The sequence below is a fragment of the Camellia sinensis genome, chromosome 2, assembly GCF_055761805.1.
Source record: "Camellia sinensis isolate YWXY chromosome 2, ASM5576180v1, whole genome shotgun sequence".
Lineage (NCBI taxonomy): Eukaryota > Viridiplantae > Streptophyta > Magnoliopsida > Ericales > Theaceae > Camellia > Camellia sinensis.
Window position 1 is genome coordinate 109208980 of NC_138962.1, and position 24920 is coordinate 109233899.

Below are 24920 nucleotides of genomic sequence, written 5' to 3' on the forward strand. Positions count from 1 at the left end.
ATGTAACCTTGGGGTCGGTCCTTGCTGGGTAAGGCTAGTAAATCGATACTGTGTTATGTGGTTGTCTCATTTACCATTTGTGTTGTAGGCCGATACAGTGATATTGTGTTTGATGTAGCTCGAAATTTATTAGAAAATCCTCTTTCAAGTACTTGTATCATAATTAGTTTATAAGATATTCTTGTATTATAATAAATCCTAAATATTTTTTGAACCCTTAGCAGTTTGGTGTGCACTGTTTTGGATTATTTTGAATGTTCCATGATGTGAACATTCACATTAAATAAATTTGACACTGTAAATATTCACATCATGAAACATTCACACTGTCAATATGAACATTAATGTGCACCTCACCCTATTATTATTAGGGGTATTTTGATAATTATGTCATCCATATGATTTATTGGAACATAAAAAATTAATTTAGACTAAGTGAAACATAACTAGATGAAGAGAGATTTATGAATAAATCCCCCCTTATTTGAACTAAATATATATTTAAAAATTTGTGTCACACTGATTGACGCGATACTTATAACTTATTAAAAATGAATAACTTACATATTGTTTGAAATTTAAAAGATAAATTTTGACTTTTACATTTTGATTATCAATTTTTAATTTATCATAAATTGTGACGCTGTAGAAAGAATCTTATCAAATATGTGTCTTATTAACCTATAAACAAATTTTATCTGAAAATTAATTTTGACATAAAGCAAAATTGGATCAAAACTTTTTATGTAAAAAATAATCACACAAGAAAAAAAAAAAATTGAGTGTACAAAAGAAAATTTTAAAAGATAGTAAATTAACAATAAATTGGTAAGTGGTATGTTTTTATATTATATTTAGTATATTGTTTCATTTGTTCTCATTGTACAAGTAAGGGTATAGAATTGGCTCGCGAGCCTATGGGCTTCCCAAAGTCTGTTCGTAGCTCGAGTAGGCCTGACCCGAGTCTAGGCCTAGCCCGAGACTCTCGGCCTAGGTTGCGTATTTTGGAGCCTGGTTTGTGGCTCTGCCCATCGGCCCACTCTAAGCCCATTCAAGGCCCATTTCGAGGCCCAATGTTACTTTTGGTAGAAAAAAGAAAAATTTGGTGAAAAAAAATAAAAACATAGTCAGGCTTGCCCAGGCCAACCCCAAGCTCGAGCTTAGACCTTGTCCACCAGCTCGCCTAAGGCTCGAATACCCCCTAGACTTGAACCTAGTCTTTTGGTCCGTGGCCCGACCCGGCCCGAATTTTGGTGAGAGCTCGTGTAGCCCGACATGGATCGGGCCAAATTTACACCCTTATGTACAAGTAATATGACACATTAAGCTAATGTTATAACTAAATATGTCACAAAAAGATAAGGAGTAGGATCGTTTCAATATCAATTTTTTTTAATTGATGTAATTAATTTATATTGTACTAATTTAAGATGTCATATATTTAGGGGTGTATAATGGCCCGACCCGCTGGCCAAAAAGTGGGGCTTAGGCCCAAGCCCACTCAAATTAGGGCCTAGGGCCTGGGCTTAGCAGGCCTAGTTTTTTTTTTTTTTTGTAAAAAATAAATGATAAATATATTATGTATATAGATTATTCGAGAGAGATAAAAAAAAATAAAAGAAAAATTGTACTAGAATATTTTAGTTAATGAGATGTTTGGTTATGTTTTATGTGTGGTGATATTTAAATTTAATTATGTATGACTTATATTTTTTTGGTTATGAACTTATAAGTAAAAAAAGTATGAACTTATGTAATTTTTTTTTTGAGATGAATAATTATATATATATGTATCAAAATAAAACTTGCAATATTACAATCATTAAATTAAATAGATAACATTTATTCAATGAATAATTTTTATTTCAAAATGAAATAAAACATTACAAAAATTTATATCATTAAATAAAATAGATGTAAATTATTGTTGATAGTAGAGCAATTACATAACTATAGGTTAAATACATCCCAATTAGGTTGGCAACTATTAGCCTATTAATCATTTGCATTATACTCCACCTCAATAATCTAATACAAAAAAATGACGAAATGAAATAGTGAAAAATAAATTGTTGATCAATAATCGGAGAAGGCAAGCAATTCACTTGCGTTGCCCGATGATATGTCACCTAAATTAGTTTGAATTCTCTCATTGTCACTATAATTTTGTATTCTCATAAGCGCATGCATATGATCTTTGGATATTATAAGTGCCTTAACCATTTGGAGCGAAAGCTTGCTATGATAATTGATCAGCACCCCTTCACCTACACTAAAAGTTGTATTTCTTGAAAAACTTTGATATTGTAGTGCAAAACTTTCGTGAATCATTGGGGAAAAATCGAGACATTCACTAACACCAAAAATATTGTTTTTTTTTTAATAATATAATCAACTATAGAATTTTGTGTACGTATAGGATCATATGAAAATATTTGCAAATGGCAAGTTGATGAAACCCTTAATTGCATTTGGTTTCTAATATTAGGTTGTTGGTTTTATAAATGTTTGTTAGCATACCTTTTTAGACGACTAGTGCCCTGCAGATGCAACACTAAGTAAATGTACACAATATTTATATTTTGCTTTAAATGTAATTATACTATTAAGATTATTTACATCTATTTTTTCGAAATGTTCCCAAACACCACTAGTCGTGCCCCTAGATGATGATTCAGCTGTTAGAAGAGGGATATTAGGTACATTAGAAGGTGAATCAACAGATTCATATTGTATAATATGCGTATCAATATCGACATAAACATTAAGAATATTAGGATCCATAATAATGTAAGTAAAATAATATAGAAGAACTAACAATTAATTTAAATAATGAGTAAATAATAACAACTAATATATGTTAAGAAATAATTAATATAAAAAAATGAGTAACTAATAAATTTAATTCAACTAATTAATGTTACTGACTGACGAATGCGATACAAAAATTAACTTTTTCTGATAAAAGTTTCTTCTTGCACAATTGTAATTGCCACTTAGGGATGAGCCTTCAAATTAATTGAGAGAGTTGAGAGTTGATAGTTGAGAGGGATTGAGAGTTTGAGAGAGTGAATTGTTTGTGAGAAATAAAATGGGAGATGGGGGATAGTTATAGGATTTTGGGAGGATGGGGTCAATTTGTAAATAAATAAAAAATTTTGGGTCGTTGGTGTTAAACGATCATGTGACCATTTCAATTGAATTCATACATAAACACACACACACACATATATATATATATATATATATATATATATATTATCGTTGCTACGTGCAGCATTGAATATATATATATAAATATTTTTTGAATTTTGACCGCTATTCAATTATAGAGCCGTTGAGGGAGGGGGTGGGCTGGCGGGTCGGGACGTTTGAAGGGCAGAAATTTTTTTTGGGCCGGGTCAGGCTGGGTTGGCAAGTTGATAGCCAGGTTGGGTTTCAAAATGACGGCCTAAGCCCAGGGTCCTGGGCTGGGCTCATGCCCAGGCCTAAATGGGCTAGGCCTACCTCATGCCATCGGCGGACTTTGGACCGCCAACGGGTCATTTTTTACAACCCTACATATATTGGTTTGAAATTCTACATGAAAATTATAATAGGAATATTACAAATCGATTGTACTTTTAAAAAATAATTACATAGACATGAAAAAGTTCATCTTCTTAATAATTAAAGTTTATAAAATTTATCATTAATCTATTTTTTTTTTCAAAATATATACTGATATGTTATTTCTTGAATTATAATTGTATATGCTTTCATTTTTTTATTATTATTTTAAAGTCAATGTTACTACTCTCAAAAGTGAGCATCCAAAAATAGAAAGAATATCCAAACTGCTCCCATGGTTTTTCTACACCATAAATTATACTATTTTTTTTTTTATTTAAATTTAAGCTCCGTTTGTTTTAAAATTAAAAATTTTATGCACAAAAATATTTTACATGTAAAATGTTTATTTGTAACATAATTTTATTTCCTTTTATTTTTTGATGTTTGGCTGCAACTTAAAAATATTACAATTCCAGTGCCATGTTTGCACAAGTGTACAACCTGAGTTGGACTCAACAGCTGAATAGAGTAACATTGTAATTTCGACTTTTCAATCACGTAAATGACTTATGAAAACCGAAAGGATAAGTCATTTTTGGTGAATTTCAATAAAACATTTTACATAAAAAATATTTTATCCCATTATACGTAACAAAACAACAAAAATTTAGAAAAATATTTTGTAGGAAAATATTTTACATGCAAACAAATAGAGCCTAAGAAAAGTACAAATATTACAATTCGACTAATTACGCTTATCTCTCATTCAATATAATTATCAGTATTAAGATTGATAATTAAAATTATGGGGCATAAATTGTAGCTTATTCAAATTTTAGTGAAAATTAGTATATTTTATCATTTTGTGAAAAAGAGCTAATGGTCCTGATGATAATTATTGGATGTGGATTAAAAGTCTCGTTTATGATAGATTTTTTTGATTTTTATTAGAAAAAAAAATGAAATAATTATGTGTTAAATGTGTCATTTTATTTTATTTGATTAATATAATTTATTTTGTCTTGTATGACCATTTTAAGTAGATGCCAAACAAATTCTTAGATGGAAATATTTTTCTAATCCAAGGGCCAAGAGATGGAAGATGAGGAGCTTGCGCTGTACAATATCGTAACTTTTAGATGTATTCCTTTCCTGTGGCTTCCAGGTGGCATACAGCTGTATGATGCCCACAATATTTAAATTACTCAAAAGCCCATAATATGAACCCAAAATTACCTCTCAGATCAGAAGACCTTTTTGGTGATATTCTAGAGATTGCCTTGAACGAAACGACACCGTTCACACCATAAGTTAAAATTTCAATTTCATGGGCACATTGGGCAGTCGAAAACATGAAATGTGTTTCTGGCCGTTTTTACAACTTCAACGGTCACTTTTTTGGTTAAACAAAAACATACAAAGAACATGAGGTGACCAGAGGACAAACTTGCCAATGAGTCCAAAAAGGGAAACCCTTGATACTGTAATTCCATCATTACTTGAAGGGCATTTGGGTAATTCAACGAACATCCAAAAAAAGAAAAAAATAAAAAACAAATTTGAGTGCCAGTGAGAGAAGCATTTAGATGAGAGAAAAAGAGTGAGAGAACAGAAAACCAAGAAGTTGTTTTCATTTTCTTGTTGAAGCTGTGACTGATAAGTCAATTGATTCTTCTGTAGCTGCTGCATTGTTGTAGTTGTAAAGAACAAGTAATGGGTGATTCAACTGACTCTGTCTCTATTGATATTGATATGATGCCTCTTGGAGGGAAGGTAACAACTATACCCACCAAGAATCTCATCAATTTCTCCTTCATTTTTTTTTTCTTTTTTTTTTCTCAAGACACACTCTCACTCACATTCTTGAATTTTTTTTCTTATAAAATGATCTTTCTGCTTAATGGGTATTGCAGGAATGTTTGGTTAAAACAAGCAAAGGTTCAATCACTGTTTTGGTTTGTGGGGATCAAGAAAAGCCTGCTCTGATAACATACCCAGATGTTGCTCTCAATTGTATGTATATCATTTCTTGGTTCTTTTTATTTCACAAATTGATGCTATGATATATGTTGCTTTAATGAGTTCTTGATATGATATCAAGTAGAATTAGATAATGATGTGTGTGTGTTACAGACATGTCCTGTTTCCAAGGTCTCTTCTTTTCCCCAGACTCAGCTTCATTGTTGCTCCACAACTTCTGCATTTACCATATTGATGCCCCAGGGCATGAGGTCAGGATCGTATTCACATCACATTTGATTTGTTCTTCTTTTCTTTTGTTTGCTTTTGTTGGTTGGAGGTTCTAATGAATTTCCTTTGCCATTTGCTTAAGAGTTCGTGCAGTTGGGAGCTGCTGTGATACCTTCAGATGTGCCTTTGCTCAGTGTGGATGACCTTGCAGACCAGGTTGCCGAAGTGGTCGATTTCTTTGGGTATGTAAACATTTTTTATTTTTCAATTTATCTTCGGAGCAATTGCACTAATTGTGGGAACAATAAATTTTTTTACTATATTCTGTGCAGAAGTACTTGATTCCTAGAGTATGAAATTTGTCAAGTTTTGAGTATAAGCTTTGTTCCATCTGTTACTTTTCTTTTTGGCTGCATTTTCATTTGTGGATTTGAAATGAACGGATTTAGCATCAATCATTCAAAGAGTATAACCTTTAATTCAATCTAGTATTTTAAATATAGTTTTCAAGAATGGATTTGAGAGTTTTAGCCTCTTAGATTAATGGGTTTGAAATAACTAGGTGAGCATAGGTATTTGAAATCCCTCCATGAATGATTCCATTTGTACCAGAATATCAACACAATGCATCATCCTATCTCTCTGTCATCCTTTACTTTAAAATTATCAATCGACCTCCAATAATTAACTTTCTTATAACTTGAAATCCCTTTATTTGAAATCCACTAGAGTCTTGTTGGCTCTCATGGGAAGGGGAGGGTACCTAAGAGCCTTATATTCATATGGCCAAGTGTATTAATCCAGCTTATATGTTTTCCCGTCCATGGCTTGAGCCACAATGCTACAACCAACGTTATCCCATACTCATAGGTTGCAGACTGATCCCATACTCGACATGGTGGTTGACTCTAATATCAAATGATACAAGCCATTGGGTAGAACTTGCCATTGAAAACCGGCTTACGAGGGATGGTGCCCAAAAGGTTTATATTCACTTGGTCAAGCCAAATGTATCAGTGCGGAATCGTGAACAATTGCCTCTAAGATGCTTGAAGTCTAATGCTTAAATTGTGGTGGCTTGGCTTGTAGATGTATAGACATCCTCTCCCATGACTCAATCTTTGGAATTAGACCATATTTTCAGTCATCCATTGCAATGATATTAATACCATTGTATAATTTCAACTTCAAAGATTTCAAGTCCCTTGGCAAGCAAAATGATAACAAGATTCTTGTACAAGAGATATTTTGTTGAAAATTGACAAAGACTTTCACATAAGTATCTTGATATCAAATAATACTTGTATGGGGGTATTTATAACTGAAATGAGAATAGGTGCTAGCGAGACTTCAATGCTATTTCTTCTCCATTTGACATAGTGATGGGTTTTTGGAGTTTTGTAACCTTGATGTCAGGGATCAGATAATACAGAAACAAAGTTTCACTTGTCAATCATATGTTAGAATGTGATCAACTCATTAAGATTTTATGAGCGGCAGGAAAATCTAGAACAATGAATCCACACCTTGGAATTGTGGCATTTGATATTGTATATAGCATTTAATACATTCAGTGTGGAACCATGGAAACATGAGCAAGGTGATTCAACTATTTATGCCATCTGAACACCACAGATTATAAGTAAGAAGACGCAGATTTACATGTTTCCCACAAAATTGTATCTTGAACTTTACATAGTAGTATTGCCTCCATCATGAACAATAATATGAAGTTGTGTGTTTATTGATAAGGGTTATTGAGCTGCAACTTGAATCAGTTGAGTCAAGTTGAAGGCCAGTCAATAGGCCCAATACCAACCCTAAACAAATAGCAGGCCCACCACTACCTCAAGTTTCCAATTTAAGCTCAAACTAAGCTGGGTGATTGGGCTACTGAGGTTGAAATTTGAATGAAAAATTATAGTATTCCTGCATAAATCATATGAATAGCTCTTTCTTAATGCAGTTCCCCCATCACCCAAGAATAAAGCCACTTTTTATTTAGAGTATATCACCAAATGGAAGGTTGGAATTTTTTTGAAGAAACCAGAAACTAATCGCACTGTTGCACTGTTTTGATTAGGAAGTTATATGCAGTTTTTGGGCCCCCAAAATGTAACCAAACATCACAAACACCTTTCCTTCAACTTGTCTCATAAAGTCATGTAATGGCCTAAATCATTGGGTTTTTATATAGTCATTATTTAGTTTTAATAATTTACTTTACATGATTAAAATTTTTATATGATTGCATTCAGAAATTTGTAAAATGAAGTATGGGCTCATCAGGGCTCAAATGTGCCCCCTAATGGTGCCAATTCATTGGGACCTGCTTTTTTTATGAATGGCTAAAACAACTTAATTGTCAATTTCACAAATTTTGAGAAAGTAATGGATACTATTGTAATTGTAGCAAAGAGAGTTGTTGTTGTTGTTTATATATGTAGTGTTAAAGACATTGGCCAAATTAGTTCTCATGGAATACGAATCCCTTGTCTAGAATTCTTCTCTTGTGAGCACAAGTATTAGTAGTATGCTACCCCTTGTATAGAAATTAGGAGACGTTGGGGAGTTTGGGTAAATTACACTTTGCACCAAGTCCCACTTTGATCCCGTCACAAGAAATCATGATAGTCAACTCCTTGCACTTCTGGCCATGTTAATGTCCTCCTTTTGTTACTCTATTGTTTAAGTCTTTAATAGAATCTAGTCACGTGACAAGAATACGACTATGAAATGAGGGCAAGAGTTAAAAATCATCTCCGTTTCCCACCAATACACACTTTGTCCCATGTGCTAAGAATGTGAGAGTTATAAAATATATATGTACAGGAACAAAGAAGTAAGAAAACATAGTTTTTGAAATAAAAAAAAAAAAGGGACAGCAAAGAAATCGAAGAGAAAAGAAGATGAATAAACGGAAGACTATTGCCTTGTTTGGTTTGTCTCTTGAGAGACAATTTTTGAGAAAAAATTTCAAAAACTTATTTGGATGAAAATTTTTGAAAAAAAAAAAAAAAAAAAAATTCAAAATCACTTTTCTCTATACTACACATCAATCAATCACTTGTTCTCTTTCTCTCCTCTTTCCTTCTCTCACTTCTACACATCAATCAATCACTTTTCTCTCACACTCATCTATTCAACTATAAAAGAAAAAAAAATTTAAATCATTCTAAACTCCAAAATCATTTTCAAAACATACAAATATTCCAAAAAATTATTTTCAAAATTATTTCACAAATACAAACTAAACATGTGTTACTGTGGAAAATTGAGCTTCTTGATTCCAATTTTTGCAAAACCCTAGTTTATCTCTTTAATCGTTCACAATCTGCGTTTTGTGTTTTGTTTTAGCCAAATACAATCGTAATCTGATATAAATTTTGAGACGAAATGTGTATAGGCAGGGAATGGGGGTGATTTTTCTCCTTTGCCCTCATTTTGTAATCATATGCTTGTCACATTACTGATTTTTGTTAAAGACTTGTGCAGTGAAGTAACAAAAAGGGAGCATTGACACTTCACGAAAACTTAAGGGGTTGATCGTCACAATTTCATGTGTAGGGACAAAAGTGGGATTTAGTACAAAGTGCAGGGTACAAAGTATAATTTATCGGGGGAGTTTTTACATTCAAAATGTTATGTATATCATTAGCATGTCTTAATGCAAATTCCAATCCATGATAAACCAAAAAAAAGGAGGGGGGAAGAAAGAAGGAAAAGGAGAATAGCATGGAAAGTTCCACTGTTAATTACATTAACCACACGAATTGAACTTGGTAACCATTGATGACAAAATATATCTAGTTTTCGTGTTCCTAGAGTTTAGGGAACTCTAAAGAAATATGAAATGAGGGTTGGCATGGTTAACAACACTCAAGGTTTTGAAAAGGGGTTGCAGTTGCCGTAACGATAGCGGTGGCGCGGTTGCAATTGCGGGGTGTAAAGGCTATAGCGTAATGGTTGCGGTAACTGGAATCGTAAATTTTTTTATTTTTTTCACAATTTGAAAAAAACTTACCGATACGCATATTTTTTTTTTTCCATAATCATATATATTGGGTTTTAAACAAATATTGATCAATTTTTATAAATTTTTAAATATAATCTAATATATTTCATATTTTTAAATCACTATAAACTGAGTTTTTTACATTTTATTTTAATAATTAATGACTTTATATGTCATAAATTCATATTACGTTTGTGGCAAAAAAAAATTTATTGGACTTAGATCTATAAAATAATTTTTTTAATTATTATACTTGTGGAAACATATGCAAATTTTAACTTGAATAGTTTTGAAAAATAAATTATGTATGCTAATGTAATCATATAAAAATTAAAAAAAAAATTAAAAAGAATTATTTATTTATTTATTGATTTGGATCACTTGAATATTTATTCTCTTTTTGGATAACTTGTAAATAAAAATAAAATAAACTAATAAAAAAAATCGATATGTATTAAATATGTATTAATATATAATTGTAGGTGTTATGTTTTCTAGATATTTTACAAAAAAATCAATCACTAACTATTATATATAAGATAAACAATGAGAAAAGTAAGAGAATAAATAAGAGTCTAAATATATATATGTATATATTTTTAATCAAGCCAATTAGATAATGACCACACTTATTATTATTATTATTTTCAAATAATATATAGATAGATACACACAAACAAAATGGTTGAGTGATAGCAGCGGAATAGAATAGCATAGGTCTTACAGTTTTAACAAATCAATGGCATGTTCTTCATCTTCCCTCCTCTCTCTCTCTCTCTGTTTCTCCTCCATCTTCCCTCTTCTCTCTCTATCCCTCTTTCCCTATTTTTAGCTTTTTTTTCGAAAGAAGCAGTTCAGAACCATTACGTAACAGTGCGTAACAGGCCGTTACTACCGCTACGTCAGAACACCTATAAATCTCAATCACACCGCAAAAGCGGGGGTAACGAGTGGTGTCTACCGCCGCAACCGTTACGTAGCGCTGCATTTTGAAACCTTGGGTGTAACGGTGTCTAACGGATTGTTACGACCATTACGGCACTGCTACGGCCGTTACAGTACTGCTACGGCCATTATGTAACACCGAAACGGCCGTTATACATGTGAATTTTCGTCACACTGCTATAACAGCCGTAACAGGTGGCAGTAACCACCATAACCGTTACGTAACGGGTGCGGTCGTTTTTTAAAATCTTGACTACACTTATTCTCATTTAATTAATCATAGCTAATATTTTACTCACTGAGTAAGAAGAGATATTAGCTATCGTTCCGAATAGTTGATCTATGATCCATAATAGATATACCAAATCCACCCTATTAATGACAACTAAAATTAGCACCCGAAGAAAGTAGGAACATGATAGTACATCATTTTTGTGCAGTCTATGCATTTACTTGAATTTAATTACAATTTACCGCCCCCCCCCCCCCCCCCCCCCTAAGCTACCACGAAATATCACCTTACCCCCTCAACTTTAGACCACTTGACTTTCAAAATTGTTTCATTGTCACCCTCTTCAGAAGGGGGTCTTTGTATGGTTTTTGATAGTTGAGGGGTTTAAATAGATGGTTTTAAAGTTGAGGGGGTTAAGATAATATTCAGTTGTAGTTGAGGGGACTGAAGTATAATTAACCCCTAATGTTTTAATGAGATTGTATGCATTTTATCATGACAAATTTACAGAAACACATTGAAAGGGAAATAGATGCAAATGGTTTCAGCAATAGCCCAAAGATTTTTGAGGCCTTGGGCCGAATGTCAAAACATTGCCCTAGGCCTTTGGATGATTGGGGCCATTGGCAAAAAGGAATTTTTTGATGGGCTCTAGGCAAGTTGCTAACTTGCTATAGGTTGAGCCACTTATGAATGGCTTGCATTAATGACGTGTCCGAATGAAAGATTAAGAAACTCAATCTTTAAATTTATTTTCTCCTTTATTTTGTGGTGAGTTATACTTTCCCATCATGTAAGTGCTTAGTTTTGTCTTAATTTTTAATCTATGACTTTTCTCATTCAGACTGAAAGAGGTGTTCTGCTTGGGTGTAACTGCTGGTGCTTATATTCTTACACTCTTTGCTGTGAGTTTGCAAAAGTCGGCTGCTCTTTTCCTTATTATTATATTTTGTGTTTTTATTCTTCATTAGATTTTTTTTGTCTTCTGGCCTATATTTGCAGATGAAATATAGAGAACGTGTACGTGGGTTGATCCTTGTTTCCCCTGTATGCAAAGCACCTTCATGGACTGAATGGCTTTATAACAAGGTTAAAATTCCTATCATCAATGAACACTTGTAAAATGTTCAATTTTCCATTATACATAACATTAACTAGGCTATTTTGTGCATCTCTCAATGCAAGCATTAATTACAAACAAATGCTACAAATGTCACAATCCAAGTGCATGGTGAATGGAGAATCCTTATATTTTCATGGCCATCCGAGAAGTTGGCATAAGATAACTTTGTTTTTGCAGGTATTATTGAACTTGTTATATTTCTATGGAATGTGTGGTTTATTAAAGGAATGCCTTCTCCATCGCTACTTCAGTAAGGTAATTCATATAGCCTTAATTTGTGGCTTACTTTCTGATTTGGTGAACTTAATAATAATCCTAGAATTCCTACCAGGAGCTTAGGTCTAGCATGAATGGTGCAGAATCAGATGTAATACAAGCTTGTCGAAGGGTAAGCTAAAATCAGCTATAACGTAATATGATTTCTTATTGTTTTCTGTCTGAAAGAGTATCTAATGGCTTTAGTTTCTAGGTCGTAAAAATGACTAAGTGAAATCATATTTTCAGCAGTTGCACAGAAGGGGTATTTTCTTCTTACCATTTTCCTTCTTCCATTTGTTTGAGGGAGGGTGGGATGAGCGTCCATTTGATTGATGTGACTATTCAATTTGTAATATTTTGCCACTCTAAAGGTGGGTTTTTTAGTTACCTTGATCTATATTTGGTGCATGAACTAGTTGGATTTGCTTGGTGCAACGATAAGGTTGCTCCAAATGTGACTTGGGTGTCATGGGTTTCAAACATGGAAACAACCTCCCTATTCGCAGGGTAAGGCTGCGTACATCAGACTTTTCCCCAAACCGTGTCGACTCTTCCCCAAACCTTGTAATGACGGGAGCCTTTCCCCCCTTGTGTATTTATTTATTTTAACCCAGTTGAATTTGTTGAAGGATGATACCTGCTTGGTTTGGTATTCATAACACATTCAAATGTTATATATATTTGCATGGTCCATCTTTTATTTTACATCTAAAAACAGGCAACCTTTTAATTCTTCTCTATTGCATCCTAGTCGATTTTGAGGTGCTTACAAACTGAAAAAGACCTTCATCATTTTTTCCTGTGTACAGTTACTAGACGAAAGGCAAAGTTTGAATGTCATGCGCTTTCTTCAAGCAATGAATGAGTAACTTCTTGCACCTATACTATGTTTTCCATTTGTTCAGTTTATCGTATTGTTCTCTGCAATGTTTGTGCATAAAACAATTCTGCCCTAGATTTTTCCTTTCTTTTGGAACACATTTTGTTCTCCTACTTAGAAAGAATTGACTGTCTCGTAGGACTACTCATTTTTCTTATATATTATTTAGTACCATGTTTGTTTGACATGATATGTGTATAGTCTGATCAATTTGTTGAGGAACCCATCCATGGTGAGTGATTGATCAAGTCTAAAAATTTTACACAAATATTCTGATATAATCTTTTTCTTAGTGGTTTGATCAAGTCTAACAACTATACACCAATAATCAGATAAGCTTTTGCCTGTAATATTTATACTATATTATATGAATTTAGCAGAGAGAGCTGAAAGTGAAAGTTTTATGAGTTTTCTATTGGCTAGTAATTGCTATTTTCCTTTCTTTTGCACACACTATTTACCCTTTTTTTTTGTTTTTTTGTTTTTTTTAACTAATAAACCCCTATGAGTTGATTACAAAGTTTATATGCAGGAGGCATGACCTTACAGAGGGCTTAAAGAAGCTACCATGCAAAACACTCATTTTTGTTGGCGATTGCAGTCCATTCCATACTGAATCAGTGTATATGAATGCTATGATGGAAAAAAAGACATGCGCTCTTGTTGAGGTTGGGCTTTCTCCTCACTTTTGATTTTCTCTCAATAAGTGTGATACATTTTTTTTGTGTGAATTTCACCTTGCTCATGCTCATCACAGTAGCAACTAAACTTACGTAACAAGCTCATGGTTTTTTTTTCCCTCGTTAAGTACCCAAATACCACATAAAATATATATTGTCAACTATCTAAATGGTACAGGATTCTAAGACCAAATGTTGAAATTCTTGGACAAGAAACATTCCCCATAAGATATGTTTGGACTAATGTCCAAAACCTACCTACAAAGTTGAAACTCCAAGTGAATGTAATTCAAGAAACGGTTAGCAACTTCAGTACAACATTACTAGTTACCTATTTTGCCTCGGAATAAGTTTCTTATCTTTCAACTGGTTAGTTTCTTATTATGAATAAGTTTGTATCTTTCAACTGGTTAGTTTCTTATTATGAATAATGATAATACATTGTGGGATGATTTTATTTATTTATATTTTATTTTTTTGTCTATGACAGGTTCAGTCATGTGGCTCGCTAGTGACAGAAGAACACCCATACGCAATGTTGATTCCCATTGAATTCTTTTTAATGGGGTTTGGCTTATACAGGCAACAACTACCTTTATCTGCAGCATCAAGTAATGGGTCAAACCCCGCCAAACCTCCTAGTCTGACGTATTCATGCATAGCACCAGAGCTGCTCTCCCCTGAGAGCTTAGGGATCAAGCTTAAACCTATTAAAACCCGTGCAACCATTGAAATTTGATTGAGTAGAAATGCCTCTCTCCCGGCTTCACCTCATTTAATCAGTGTTGCATATTTTGGCAGGCCACAGAAGCAGAACCACAGCTTTGCACGTAAATATACAACCATGTAAAGTATATAATGTCTTCATGGTAGCACATTCTTTGATTGGTTTTTGTGCTCAGAGGGAGAGGATTTTTGTGTTCAATTAGGTTTCAGTGAATGAATTCTTTCTAATCAAGTGTAGATAAAGCAGATGAGAGAGATTGTAGTTGGGTAGAGATATTCTTTTTGAGCATGGCTTAAATGTTTGCATACATTGGTGATGACTACTTTGTAAGTTTAACTGTTCGTTTATAATAAAGTCCTTTTTATAGAAATGAGGGGAATTCTTATATTTAAATGTGGTTTGGTAACGTCCCCTCTTCACTCCACAGCTAAAAGCCGAAATAACAAATCAACGCAAATAATAATAATTAGGTGTGTGCTATAAAGTTAGCAGAAATGTTTATTTTCTTATTTTTTACTACTAGAAAAAAATTGTCCAAAATGTCATGTCTCGAAATTTAAGTAATTAAATAGGAGAAAACTAATTAACCTAAGTGTAATTACTTAATAAAAGTCCTCTTTTTATCCTTTACTCATTTCTAAAATTGCACCTTCGACATTTACCTCAATTCTCCAACAATCAATGTTTTAAAAACCGGACCGGTGAGCGAACCGAAAAAGGGATCGAGTGGACGGGTTACCAGATCAATCATCGGGTTGAACCGAAATCGAACCGTAACGTAATAAATATATTAAAATTATATTTAAATAAAAATATAAGTAATAAAATTATAAATTAAAAATATTAAATTATCTTAAATATTTGTCCTAATATTTTTTTATTGAGAAATATAATAATATATTTTAAAATATTATTAATTTTAATTATGGAAGAGGAAATCAAATATTTAATATTCCCTCTATATGATTTTAATTCAAATACTTTGATTGAAAGGAGAACAAAAATTTTGGAGAGATATCAAAATTTCAATATTCCCTCCAATATATTTGATTGAATCCCATATAGATTTCTTGAATTTTTTTGAAAGAATTTTTTTCTTATAAATAGGTGAAAACTTTCACAATAATTTCATCAAGCTCTTAATGAGATTTCTCACAAGAGGAGACCCTTGAAAGAGAGTTTCAAATTTAAATTTTCTTATATTCTTATATTATATATATATATATATATAATAAGAAAAAAAGAGAATAGAAAGAAAAAAATAAAAAAAATCAAAAATAAAAATTCAAAGTCGATCAACCCGGCGAACCGGCTCCAGGACGACCGGTTCGCCGGTTCAACCGCCGATTTTCCCGATTCTCTCTAAATATGCCGGTTTTTAGTTTTGACCGGTTTAGAGGGTATATTTGGACCGGAACCCTGACTGGTCGACCGTTCAACCGGTTCAACCGGCCGGTCCGGTCCGATTTTCAAAACCTTGCTAACAATTGAGTTATATCATATAATGACATTTAATTTCCAAGACAAAAGTTCATTCATTTACAACTGGAGTTCATTTGGAAAGTAATTATTTTAATTGATTTTCTAATATTTATAAAAAAATCATGTAAAAAAAATAGAGAAATGTGATTGAAGTGTTTTGACTTTAAGACTATTTTAATCAAAAAGCTAACAGCCAAACATGGACTCTCGTATCCATTCTCACAAAGTTGAACCAATTCCCAATCAGATAGACGAAGTGCAGGAGGTACCAACTTGAATGCTATAGGGTCTTGCTATGGTTACATTCAAATGCACCATACATCCAATTATGAGTCAGTGATTTTGGTTATAAAATGTGTAGTGTTACGGTTATGAGATGCGTGGTAGCGGTTATGAAATATGCAATGTTAGTATTTTTTTTTCCTCAACATTTTGTTATTGACAAATTACACTTTATCCCTTTTAACTATCATCATTTTTTATTTTACGCCTCTCAAACTAAAAATTGAGACAATGTACTCTCTTTATTTTTTGAAAATTTTCAATCTCATCCTTATGTTTCTATTTTGTTAACAAACCAAAAGAAAATTATGCATGTAAAGTGCACATATCATATTTATGACGAAAAATACCTTTTAAAAATTGAATGTATATATGGAAAAAAAATAAAATATGAAGAAATTGTATAGTAGTTAATCAGTGACATATTACCCTACCAATAATAAAGAAATCACATTCTTATTTAACAAACACTCACTAGTTTGATTTATTCTTAAATATAACCATTATAAATAACTTGCAAACATCTTTCGAAAATTTGCATGATTGGCACACAACTGAGAAGGGAAAACCTTCTCTTCTTTATTGAATTCATATGATACAAACATTACATTTAGGCCATGTTTGTTTGAGTGGACATGAGCTTGGGATTGGACTAATAGTCTAATAAAATTATTAATCCGATATTTGATTAAACAATTGAAGTACGGATTAATTATTTTAAACTTGACTATTAGTTAAGATAGGATACATAATCCAACGGATTGGTAGTCCTAAGACTATTAGTCATGAAAATGCTAATCCAATCCACCAAAACAAACATGACCTTAGTTACCTGTCATTTCAGCACATGATGATAACATTATTTATAATTGTAACATGCTTACTAATTTACAAGAGGAAGCTTCCCATAGGGAAAATTATTTATTACACACTGCCACATGAAAGACATTAATACTCCACACACTACTCCAAAAGATATCATCATGTATGACTGGGTCGCAGATCGCAACTTCTTAGGCTAGTGACGCCGTTCCTTTCACATCTACGCAGTTGTTCACATCATCAGAAGTAGATGTCATAGATGAGATGCAACCATTCCATTCAGATGTGCTGGTGGTGCCAGACTTCATCAACTCTTTACGGACATCATGCCAAATAGGGTTCTGGGTGTCTGCCGGATAGTGACCACCTTCAGCAATCGCAGTAAAGACCTACAAGTATATTAAAGATTTGTTTTTTCAAAAGTTATATTCAAACATATGTAAAATGGTTCTGTGCATCCACATTTTGAAATTTATAATGACCACATTTTTTTTACCATATTTTGTTTACCGTCTTATATGTCACATTGATAACAAACATGAGTACATGAAATCAATACAATATTTGACACATAATAAAATAAAACAAATAATGATTAGAAAATATGATTATTCTCACGTTATCACCGTGTTTGATTCTAATTTTCGAACTCAAATTTTTTGAAAATTAGGTTTTTTTGATTGTCGTATTTTTTTTTTTAATGTTTTAAGTAAATTTTTTTTACTTTTTAGATGCATCTAATCTAAATGTACCTAAAAAGTATAATATTTGTAAAAAAATATTTTAAAAAATCAATAAATATACAAGAATACTAAAATGAATTGAATTTTTATATTTTTGATATTTAGTAAATTTTTTAAAGATTTCTTTTAACAAATATTATACTTTTAAGTGTATTTATATTAGGTATATTTAAAAACTAAAAAATTTATTTCAAATATTAAAAAAAATAGTAAAAATTTTTAAAAAAAACATAGAAAATGTAAAACTTAAAATTTTCAAAAAGTGAATTAAAATTCTGAAACCAAACCAGGATAGGTAAGGTATGTACCTTATTTTCCTTATGGATTGGGTTGGGGTTGGACCAAGAAAACATCCAATCACAGTCTTTCCCATCCTTGTTTTTGCCCCGATACACAACAGCTCCACACGATCCAGTTTTCTCTCCAGAAGTTTCCTCATGGTTAAATACACCCGGCTGGTCATCTTCTATCTTGGCTGGATATGTGCTCTCTTCAGCTAATTTCCCAGAAAAATCATGGTTGACAGAATATGTTATACTGCCCTTAGTCTTATTGCGAATATTTCCATCCGTGCGGACTCGCTGATCATTCTCCATGTACACTATCTATAATATTAATTGTTCAATCTCTTTGAAGAACTCTACAAATTGTAAGCATATATCTACATTTTTACATAGCAAGAACATAAAATTACCAAAAAGTTTCATTAATTTAGGTGTTACCTTCATCCAAAAATATCAAAACATGAGTATTTAATTGAGCCGGTGGTGACCGTGACACAGCGAGGGATTTCAGGTATCAAACCAATCTTATATATATATAATGTATACACATTGTATATGCTTTGTAAACATAATGCATTTTAGTTTAAAATCACGAGGGATTGTCTACCTATTCTTGAAGGGGCTTTTCCCATTTTAGTTTGGACGGATTTTTCAAATTAGGCTAAAGCGCTATTACAAATCGCGCTTTCACTGTTTGGAGCCCAAAATTTGATGAATAGTGAAAGCGCTATTGTAAAACACGCTTTTAATTAAGAAATCACTGTTTCAAATCGCGCTTTTAACATAAAAATTTTTTGTGAAGAAAACGCTATTTGAAATTGCGCTTTTACTATGCATATAAATTTTTTTTTTTTAGAAAACGTTATTGAAAATAGCGTTTCTACTGTTGAAACACAAACCAAAACCAACCCACACTCTGACACACACACACCCACAACACTGAAGCATTGAAATAATATAATTTTTATATATAATAAAAATTTATAATAATCAATTATATAATTTTTATAATTTTCGTAAATATAAATCATTTTTAGGTTATGGATAGTTTGATTTATAATACGTATGTAACGGTAAAAATTTTTATAATCAAAAATAATTTTTGCAATTTTTATAATAAAAAATAATTAATAAATTATCAAAAATAATTTATAATACGTATGTAATATAAAAATTGCAAAAATTATATATATAATTTTTATATATTTATATATTTTGATACGTATGTATTATAATTTTTATATATTTTTATTAATAATTTATTTTATAAAATAATTATTATATATTTATTAATAATTTATTTAAAGTAAATATATAAATATATAAAAATTATATATATAATACATACGTATCAAAAATAATTTATTTAAAGTAAATATAAAAAAATTATATATATAATACATACGTATTATATATAATTTATTTAAAGTAAATACAAAAATTTATAAATTATTTTTGATAATTTATAAATTATTTTTGATTATAAAAATTGCAAAAATTATTTTTGATTATAAAAATTTTTACCGTTACATACGTATTATAAATCAAACCATCCATAACCTAAAAATGATTTATATTTACGAAAATTATAAAAATTATATAATTGATTATTATAAATTATTATTATATATAAAAATTATATTATTTCAATGTTTCAGTGTTGTGGGTGTGTGTGGGTGTGTGTATGTGTCAGAGTGTGGGTTGGTTTTGGTTTGTGTTTCAACAGTAGAAAAGCTATTTGCAATAACGTTTTCTAAAAAAAAAAAATTTATATACACAGTAATAGCGCGATTTCAAATAGCGTTTTCTTCACAAAAAAAATTTATGTTAAAAGCGCGATTTGAAACAACGATTTCTTAATTAAAAGCGCGTTTTACAATAGCGCTTTTTACAATAGCGCTTTCACTATTCATCAAAATTTGGGCTCCAAACAGTAAAAGTGCGATTTGTAATAGCGCTTTAGCCTAATTTGAAAAATCCGTCTAAATTAGACCTAGTTTGAAAAATAAGATGCAAAAGAGAATATGGGAAAAGCCCCATTCTTGAACCGTAAGGAGGTAAAATGCTCCCTCCTTAAATCATAATAGAGTAAAATGAATTGTACAGTTTAGTGTATGTCGGGAGAACTACAACTAGTAGTGAATGAATAATTCTAGGTGTTATGGAAATTTAAATTGTTGTGTTGGGTGTAGATTTAAATTAATGTATTGTAATTATATACGGAATGAATCTTATTCTCATATTACAATTCTAAATAAAATTATGAGTAAATTGTCCAAGTAAATTATTGACATATGTAGCACCACAGGTAATAAATTTATAGAAATAAACTTTGCTATAGCGCATACATTCTTAGGCCTCGTTTGGGAACAGGCTAATTTAGTAACTTTTTGGCTATTTGTCTAAAAAAGTAGGTAAAAAAAACTTATATGTTTGGAATTACTCTTTGGCTAATTACGAAAAGATGCGCAAAAAGTAGAGAGACAAGAGAATCTTTGACTTTTTGGTATGAATTGTTAGCTTTTTGGCTAAAAAGGTAACTTTTTGACTTTTTGACTAAAAAGGTAAGTCCCCAAACGGGGCCTTAATATTGTTACTTTTTTGTGCTAAGTTTGACTCAATGTTTAGTTATAGCTATTATTTGACAACTCTCTTTGCTTCTATATATACATATGGCATTTCTATTTGATATTTTGTTAGAAAAATAAAATAAATAGTAATATTTGCACTATCAGAGGAACATTACTAAAATATAATATTTTGATAATACTCATTGTTAAAGATAACAATAGTTAATCATTTAATTGTCGAATCGTTAGGGATGTTCTAACACACATTAAGAAAAATTAATGGGAATTTGAAATCTTACAATAAAATTTAATATAAATTTTATATTAATGATTAAAAAAATAATTAATCTCATCAGAATGATGTGATAATAATATTTTTAAATTTATAAACTATTTTAATGAATCGTTTGATTAAAAATGGATATATATAAATTTATCATGTTATTTTGTGTATATTTTTTATATTTATATATTACTAACGAACTTACAGATGTTTTTTATGAAAGAAATGATGTTAAGCACTAAACAAACAAGTATATATAATGACACAAAATATGATAACAAAATAAAGATCACTCATAGGAATAAGGTAAAGTTTAATACATAATTTATACACAAAATATTTTAGAGGAAAATACTTACGGAGAGTGTTTGAAGGAGACTACTCTAATGTTAACACAACACACACTCTATAGACCTTACTACAAGGGCCTATATAGACTTTACTACACGGATTCGAAATGGTGTTAAGCCCGTGGATTTTATTTGAAATATAATAAATTTTATTATAATTAAACCCTCAGAAAAATATCATAAATAAATGAGAAATTTACTTATAAATCTCATCTTGAAAATGATGATCCGATTAGTTCCAAAATTTTTTTTATAGACCAATTAATTCCATTGATTTTAAAAAGGTAAATTTAATATATTATTTAAAAATTAGATTTACAGTTATACCTATATTTCTATTATGTTTTTTTCTTCTTTTGTGTTAGAAATGTAAGATACACAACCTATGATAATAAAATTTGGAATGAGTTTTTATATAAGAATTTTTTTTATTTGGAATGATTTGAGATATGAAATTCGTTAAACATATTTCAAAAGGAGTACAAAAACTCCTTAGTAAGTTTCAAGAAAATGTGTAATTTCAATTTGTAATACTCCAATGTAACACTTTAATGTAGCATTTCAAAAAAAAAAAAAAACTCCTTATTATACTTTTTCCAAACGTACCATTCAGCACTCCAAAAAAACTCTTTAGTATAACACTATAATGTAACACAAAAAAAAAAAAAAAAAAAAAAAAAAATCTTTAGTATACTTTTTCTAAATATGATATTCCAATGTAACACTTCAAAAAAAGAAAAAGATGTTAGATTCTTCAAATCAATCTAAAAAGGTGTGGAATTCTTCAAATCATTGTAAAAGGGTGTAAGATTCTTCAAACCATTCCTAAATAAAAGCAAAGATTCCTTAGCAAGCTTTGGGTAGATGTATAATTTCAAATGGAAAGCGTTACGTTTGGCAAAAATACACTAGGTTGTTTTTTAGGATTTTTATGTATGTTATATTAGAGTGTTACGTTTGAAATTACATTGATTATAGTTGTTTTTTAGTATTTTTATGTATGTTACATTAGAGTGTTACGTTTGAGATTACATTGATTGGAGTGTTACATTTAGAAAGAGTACACTAAAAAGTTGTTTTGCGTGTTACATTGGAATGTGTTACATCAGAGTATTGCGTTTAGAAAAAATTCGAATTGTTACACTGTTACATTTGATAAAAGTATACTAAGAAATTTTTTAATATATTATATTAAAGTGTTACGTTATTAGAGTATTATATTGGAGTATTACGTTTTATTTGTAATGTGGGATTTGTTCCAAGATGTGGAAAAATCCAAAACCTTTATAGTGTGGATTACTCAAATGTGTAATTTCACATTTGAAGAAACTCACTTTTATATCTAAAAAATCAAATCCAAATATGTAAGTGACTACCATTTTGTATAATTTTCACTTTAATAGGACTTTGAGTTCATAAGAAAAAAATAGGGAACTAAACCGTTCACAAAATTATATTTTGAGATTTATTAATATTTCATCCCAAATAAATACTACTTTTAGTTTGTTAACAAATATTACAAAAAGAAAGGAAGCTAAATACTCTAAAAATTCTTCTTGTTTTTTCTCTGAAATTTCCTACAAGTCGAAAGAGGGCAGTGGTTCCTCACCTCTCCTATGTTCCTCCCATCTCCCTTTCTCCAATTATTCTGCAGATTAACTCAGGTTTGATGTTTGTCTCACTAGTCCAACTATCACCGTATTATCTTTTCTACTCTCGAGTCCAAAATTAAAGGTTTGACTTTAGATCTTCTCACATAAAAGCTGATATTAAATATCGCGTTTGGTTTATGTTAGGCGACCATCTCACTTTTTGTGTTCTATCTTAACCAATGAAGGTGAGATCCAAGTTAAAAGTTGCGGAACAGTGGAGTTTTGAATGAATTTAATGGCAATTTGGATCTAGTATTTTTCTTTTTGTGTTTGATTTTCATAATTTTTTGTTTGTTAGTGTAATAATCTTTTCCGTATGGAGGTTTATTTTCTTTTCTTGTTAGGGACTTTTTCTTCTTCTATGGAGGTTTAAATCTTTCATTCTATAAAGGTTGTTTACACTTTTTGAGATTTTGTAATATCACGGTGCAGGATTAATCCAAACATTTTTCGACTTTATAATGAAGATTTTCTTCCTTATAAAAAAAGTTGTTTACAAATATGCAAAATTATTATTTTTTTTTTAAAAATTCGGTGAAATACTTTTCTCCCTTTCAAATTGGAATTGGGTGTCAATTAGATGGTATCATGTCATGTCAACAAATTTTTTTCCCACAAGTTGAACGTTGAAGCTACTGTTTGATTTAGTTTTTAAATTAGTATTTGGATTAAAAAATTAAAAATATATTTAATTTATCAATTTTTAAAACTTTTTTTAAAATTATTTTTTCTCTATCCTCCCTCCTATTATTATTATTAAATCAATCAATTATTTTTTTATCTCTTCTCTCTCCTCTTTCCTCGGCTATTCTCAAACATACAAATAAATTAATTAAATTTTCTCTCACATCAATCTATTCAACTATAACAAAAAAAAAAATTTACAAATCTTCTCAATTTTTTTTTTAAATTCATAATTAAATAAATTTTTAATTTTTAATTTTTTTTAATAATTTATTTTTTAAAATATAACTTAAAATTTAAAACCTTTTCAAAACATAAGCCAAACGGAGCCCAATTTGTCCACACTCACAAAAACTCGTTGACTCATTCAATGTTGAAGCAATTATTGCATATTTGAGAGATGTTGCCACGTTAGTGGCTACCATCATGGTGTTTGGTTTTAAGCCCTTGTTTGGCATTCCATAAAAAAAAGTTAAAAAGTTAAAAAGTTACTATTCTATTTAAATCATATTATCTTATTTAAGTCAGATCAATTTTTTATCAAATCACTTCAAATCTAACTCATACCCAACTCATATTTTATAAAAAGTCAAAAAATACACTTATTTAAAACATCCCAAACAACCACAAATATCAGAAAAGAACAGGTTAGGTCTATTGGATCGTCTATCTAGATATTTTTTTGTCATTTTCTTGGACATCCTTCTAAACATTTAGCTCATTGATCGGCCAGTTAACTGAAACTACACAAATCTTATTTTATTTTATTTTATTTTTTATTTTTTTACAACTGCAACCTATTATTTGATATATATATATATATATTTATTTATTTTAGATATTTTTTAAATAGAAAAATTATTTTTTTTTAGATTTTTTATAAAAATAATTTAACAATCCCATTACTAATCATCTCCAACACTGTATCATCAAAACAGTTTTGAAAAGAGGTTTAAATTAAATTTTGAATTGTGTGTTTAGTTGTGAGTTTTGAAATTAATTTTTGAATTGAGTTCTGAATAATTTTGAATTGTGTGTTTGATTATGAATTTTAAAAAATAATTTAAAAAGTTTACCTTTAAAATCATAATTCTAAAAGCAAACCAAACACTCCCAAAATGACTATAGCCATTTATGATTGTTGGAATCCTTCCAATGCCAAATAT

The 24920-nt window shown here is 30.5% G+C and overlaps 2 protein-coding genes across 3 annotated transcripts; one reads left to right on the top strand and one right to left on the bottom strand.

Annotated features, from left to right (window-relative positions):
* The first annotated feature begins 5080 nt into the window (after positions 1-5080).
* LOC114278346 (protein NDL1) lies at positions 5081-14972 on the top strand. Of its 2 annotated transcripts, XM_028220361.2 has the most exons (11): positions 5081-5325; positions 5466-5565; positions 5686-5783; positions 5896-5984; positions 11779-11839; positions 11937-12023; positions 12235-12312; positions 12389-12445; positions 13125-13180; positions 13728-13863; positions 14366-14972. In XM_028220361.2, exons 1-11 carry the CDS (start codon positions 5266-5268, stop codon positions 14612-14614), a joined length of 1071 nt encoding a protein of 356 aa, XP_028076162.2. In that variant the 5' UTR covers positions 5081-5265; the 3' UTR covers positions 14615-14972. The 2 variants fall into 2 exon arrangements, with proteins under 2 accessions (XP_028076162.2, XP_082771546.1); XM_082915420.1 differs by lacking the exon at positions 12389-12445 and having other exon boundaries at positions 5129-5325.
* A 2224-nt stretch (positions 14973-17196) lies between these two features.
* On the bottom strand, positions 17197-18603 carry LOC114295128 (23 kDa jasmonate-induced protein). The gene is made up of 2 exons (XM_028239322.2): positions 18240-18603; positions 17197-17577 (listed from the first exon to the last, which is right to left on the bottom strand). Exons 1-2 carry the CDS (start codon positions 18525-18527, stop codon positions 17380-17382), a joined length of 486 nt encoding a protein of 161 aa, XP_028095123.2. The 5' UTR covers positions 18528-18603; the 3' UTR covers positions 17197-17379.
* Between the last annotated feature and the right edge of the window lie 6317 nt (positions 18604-24920).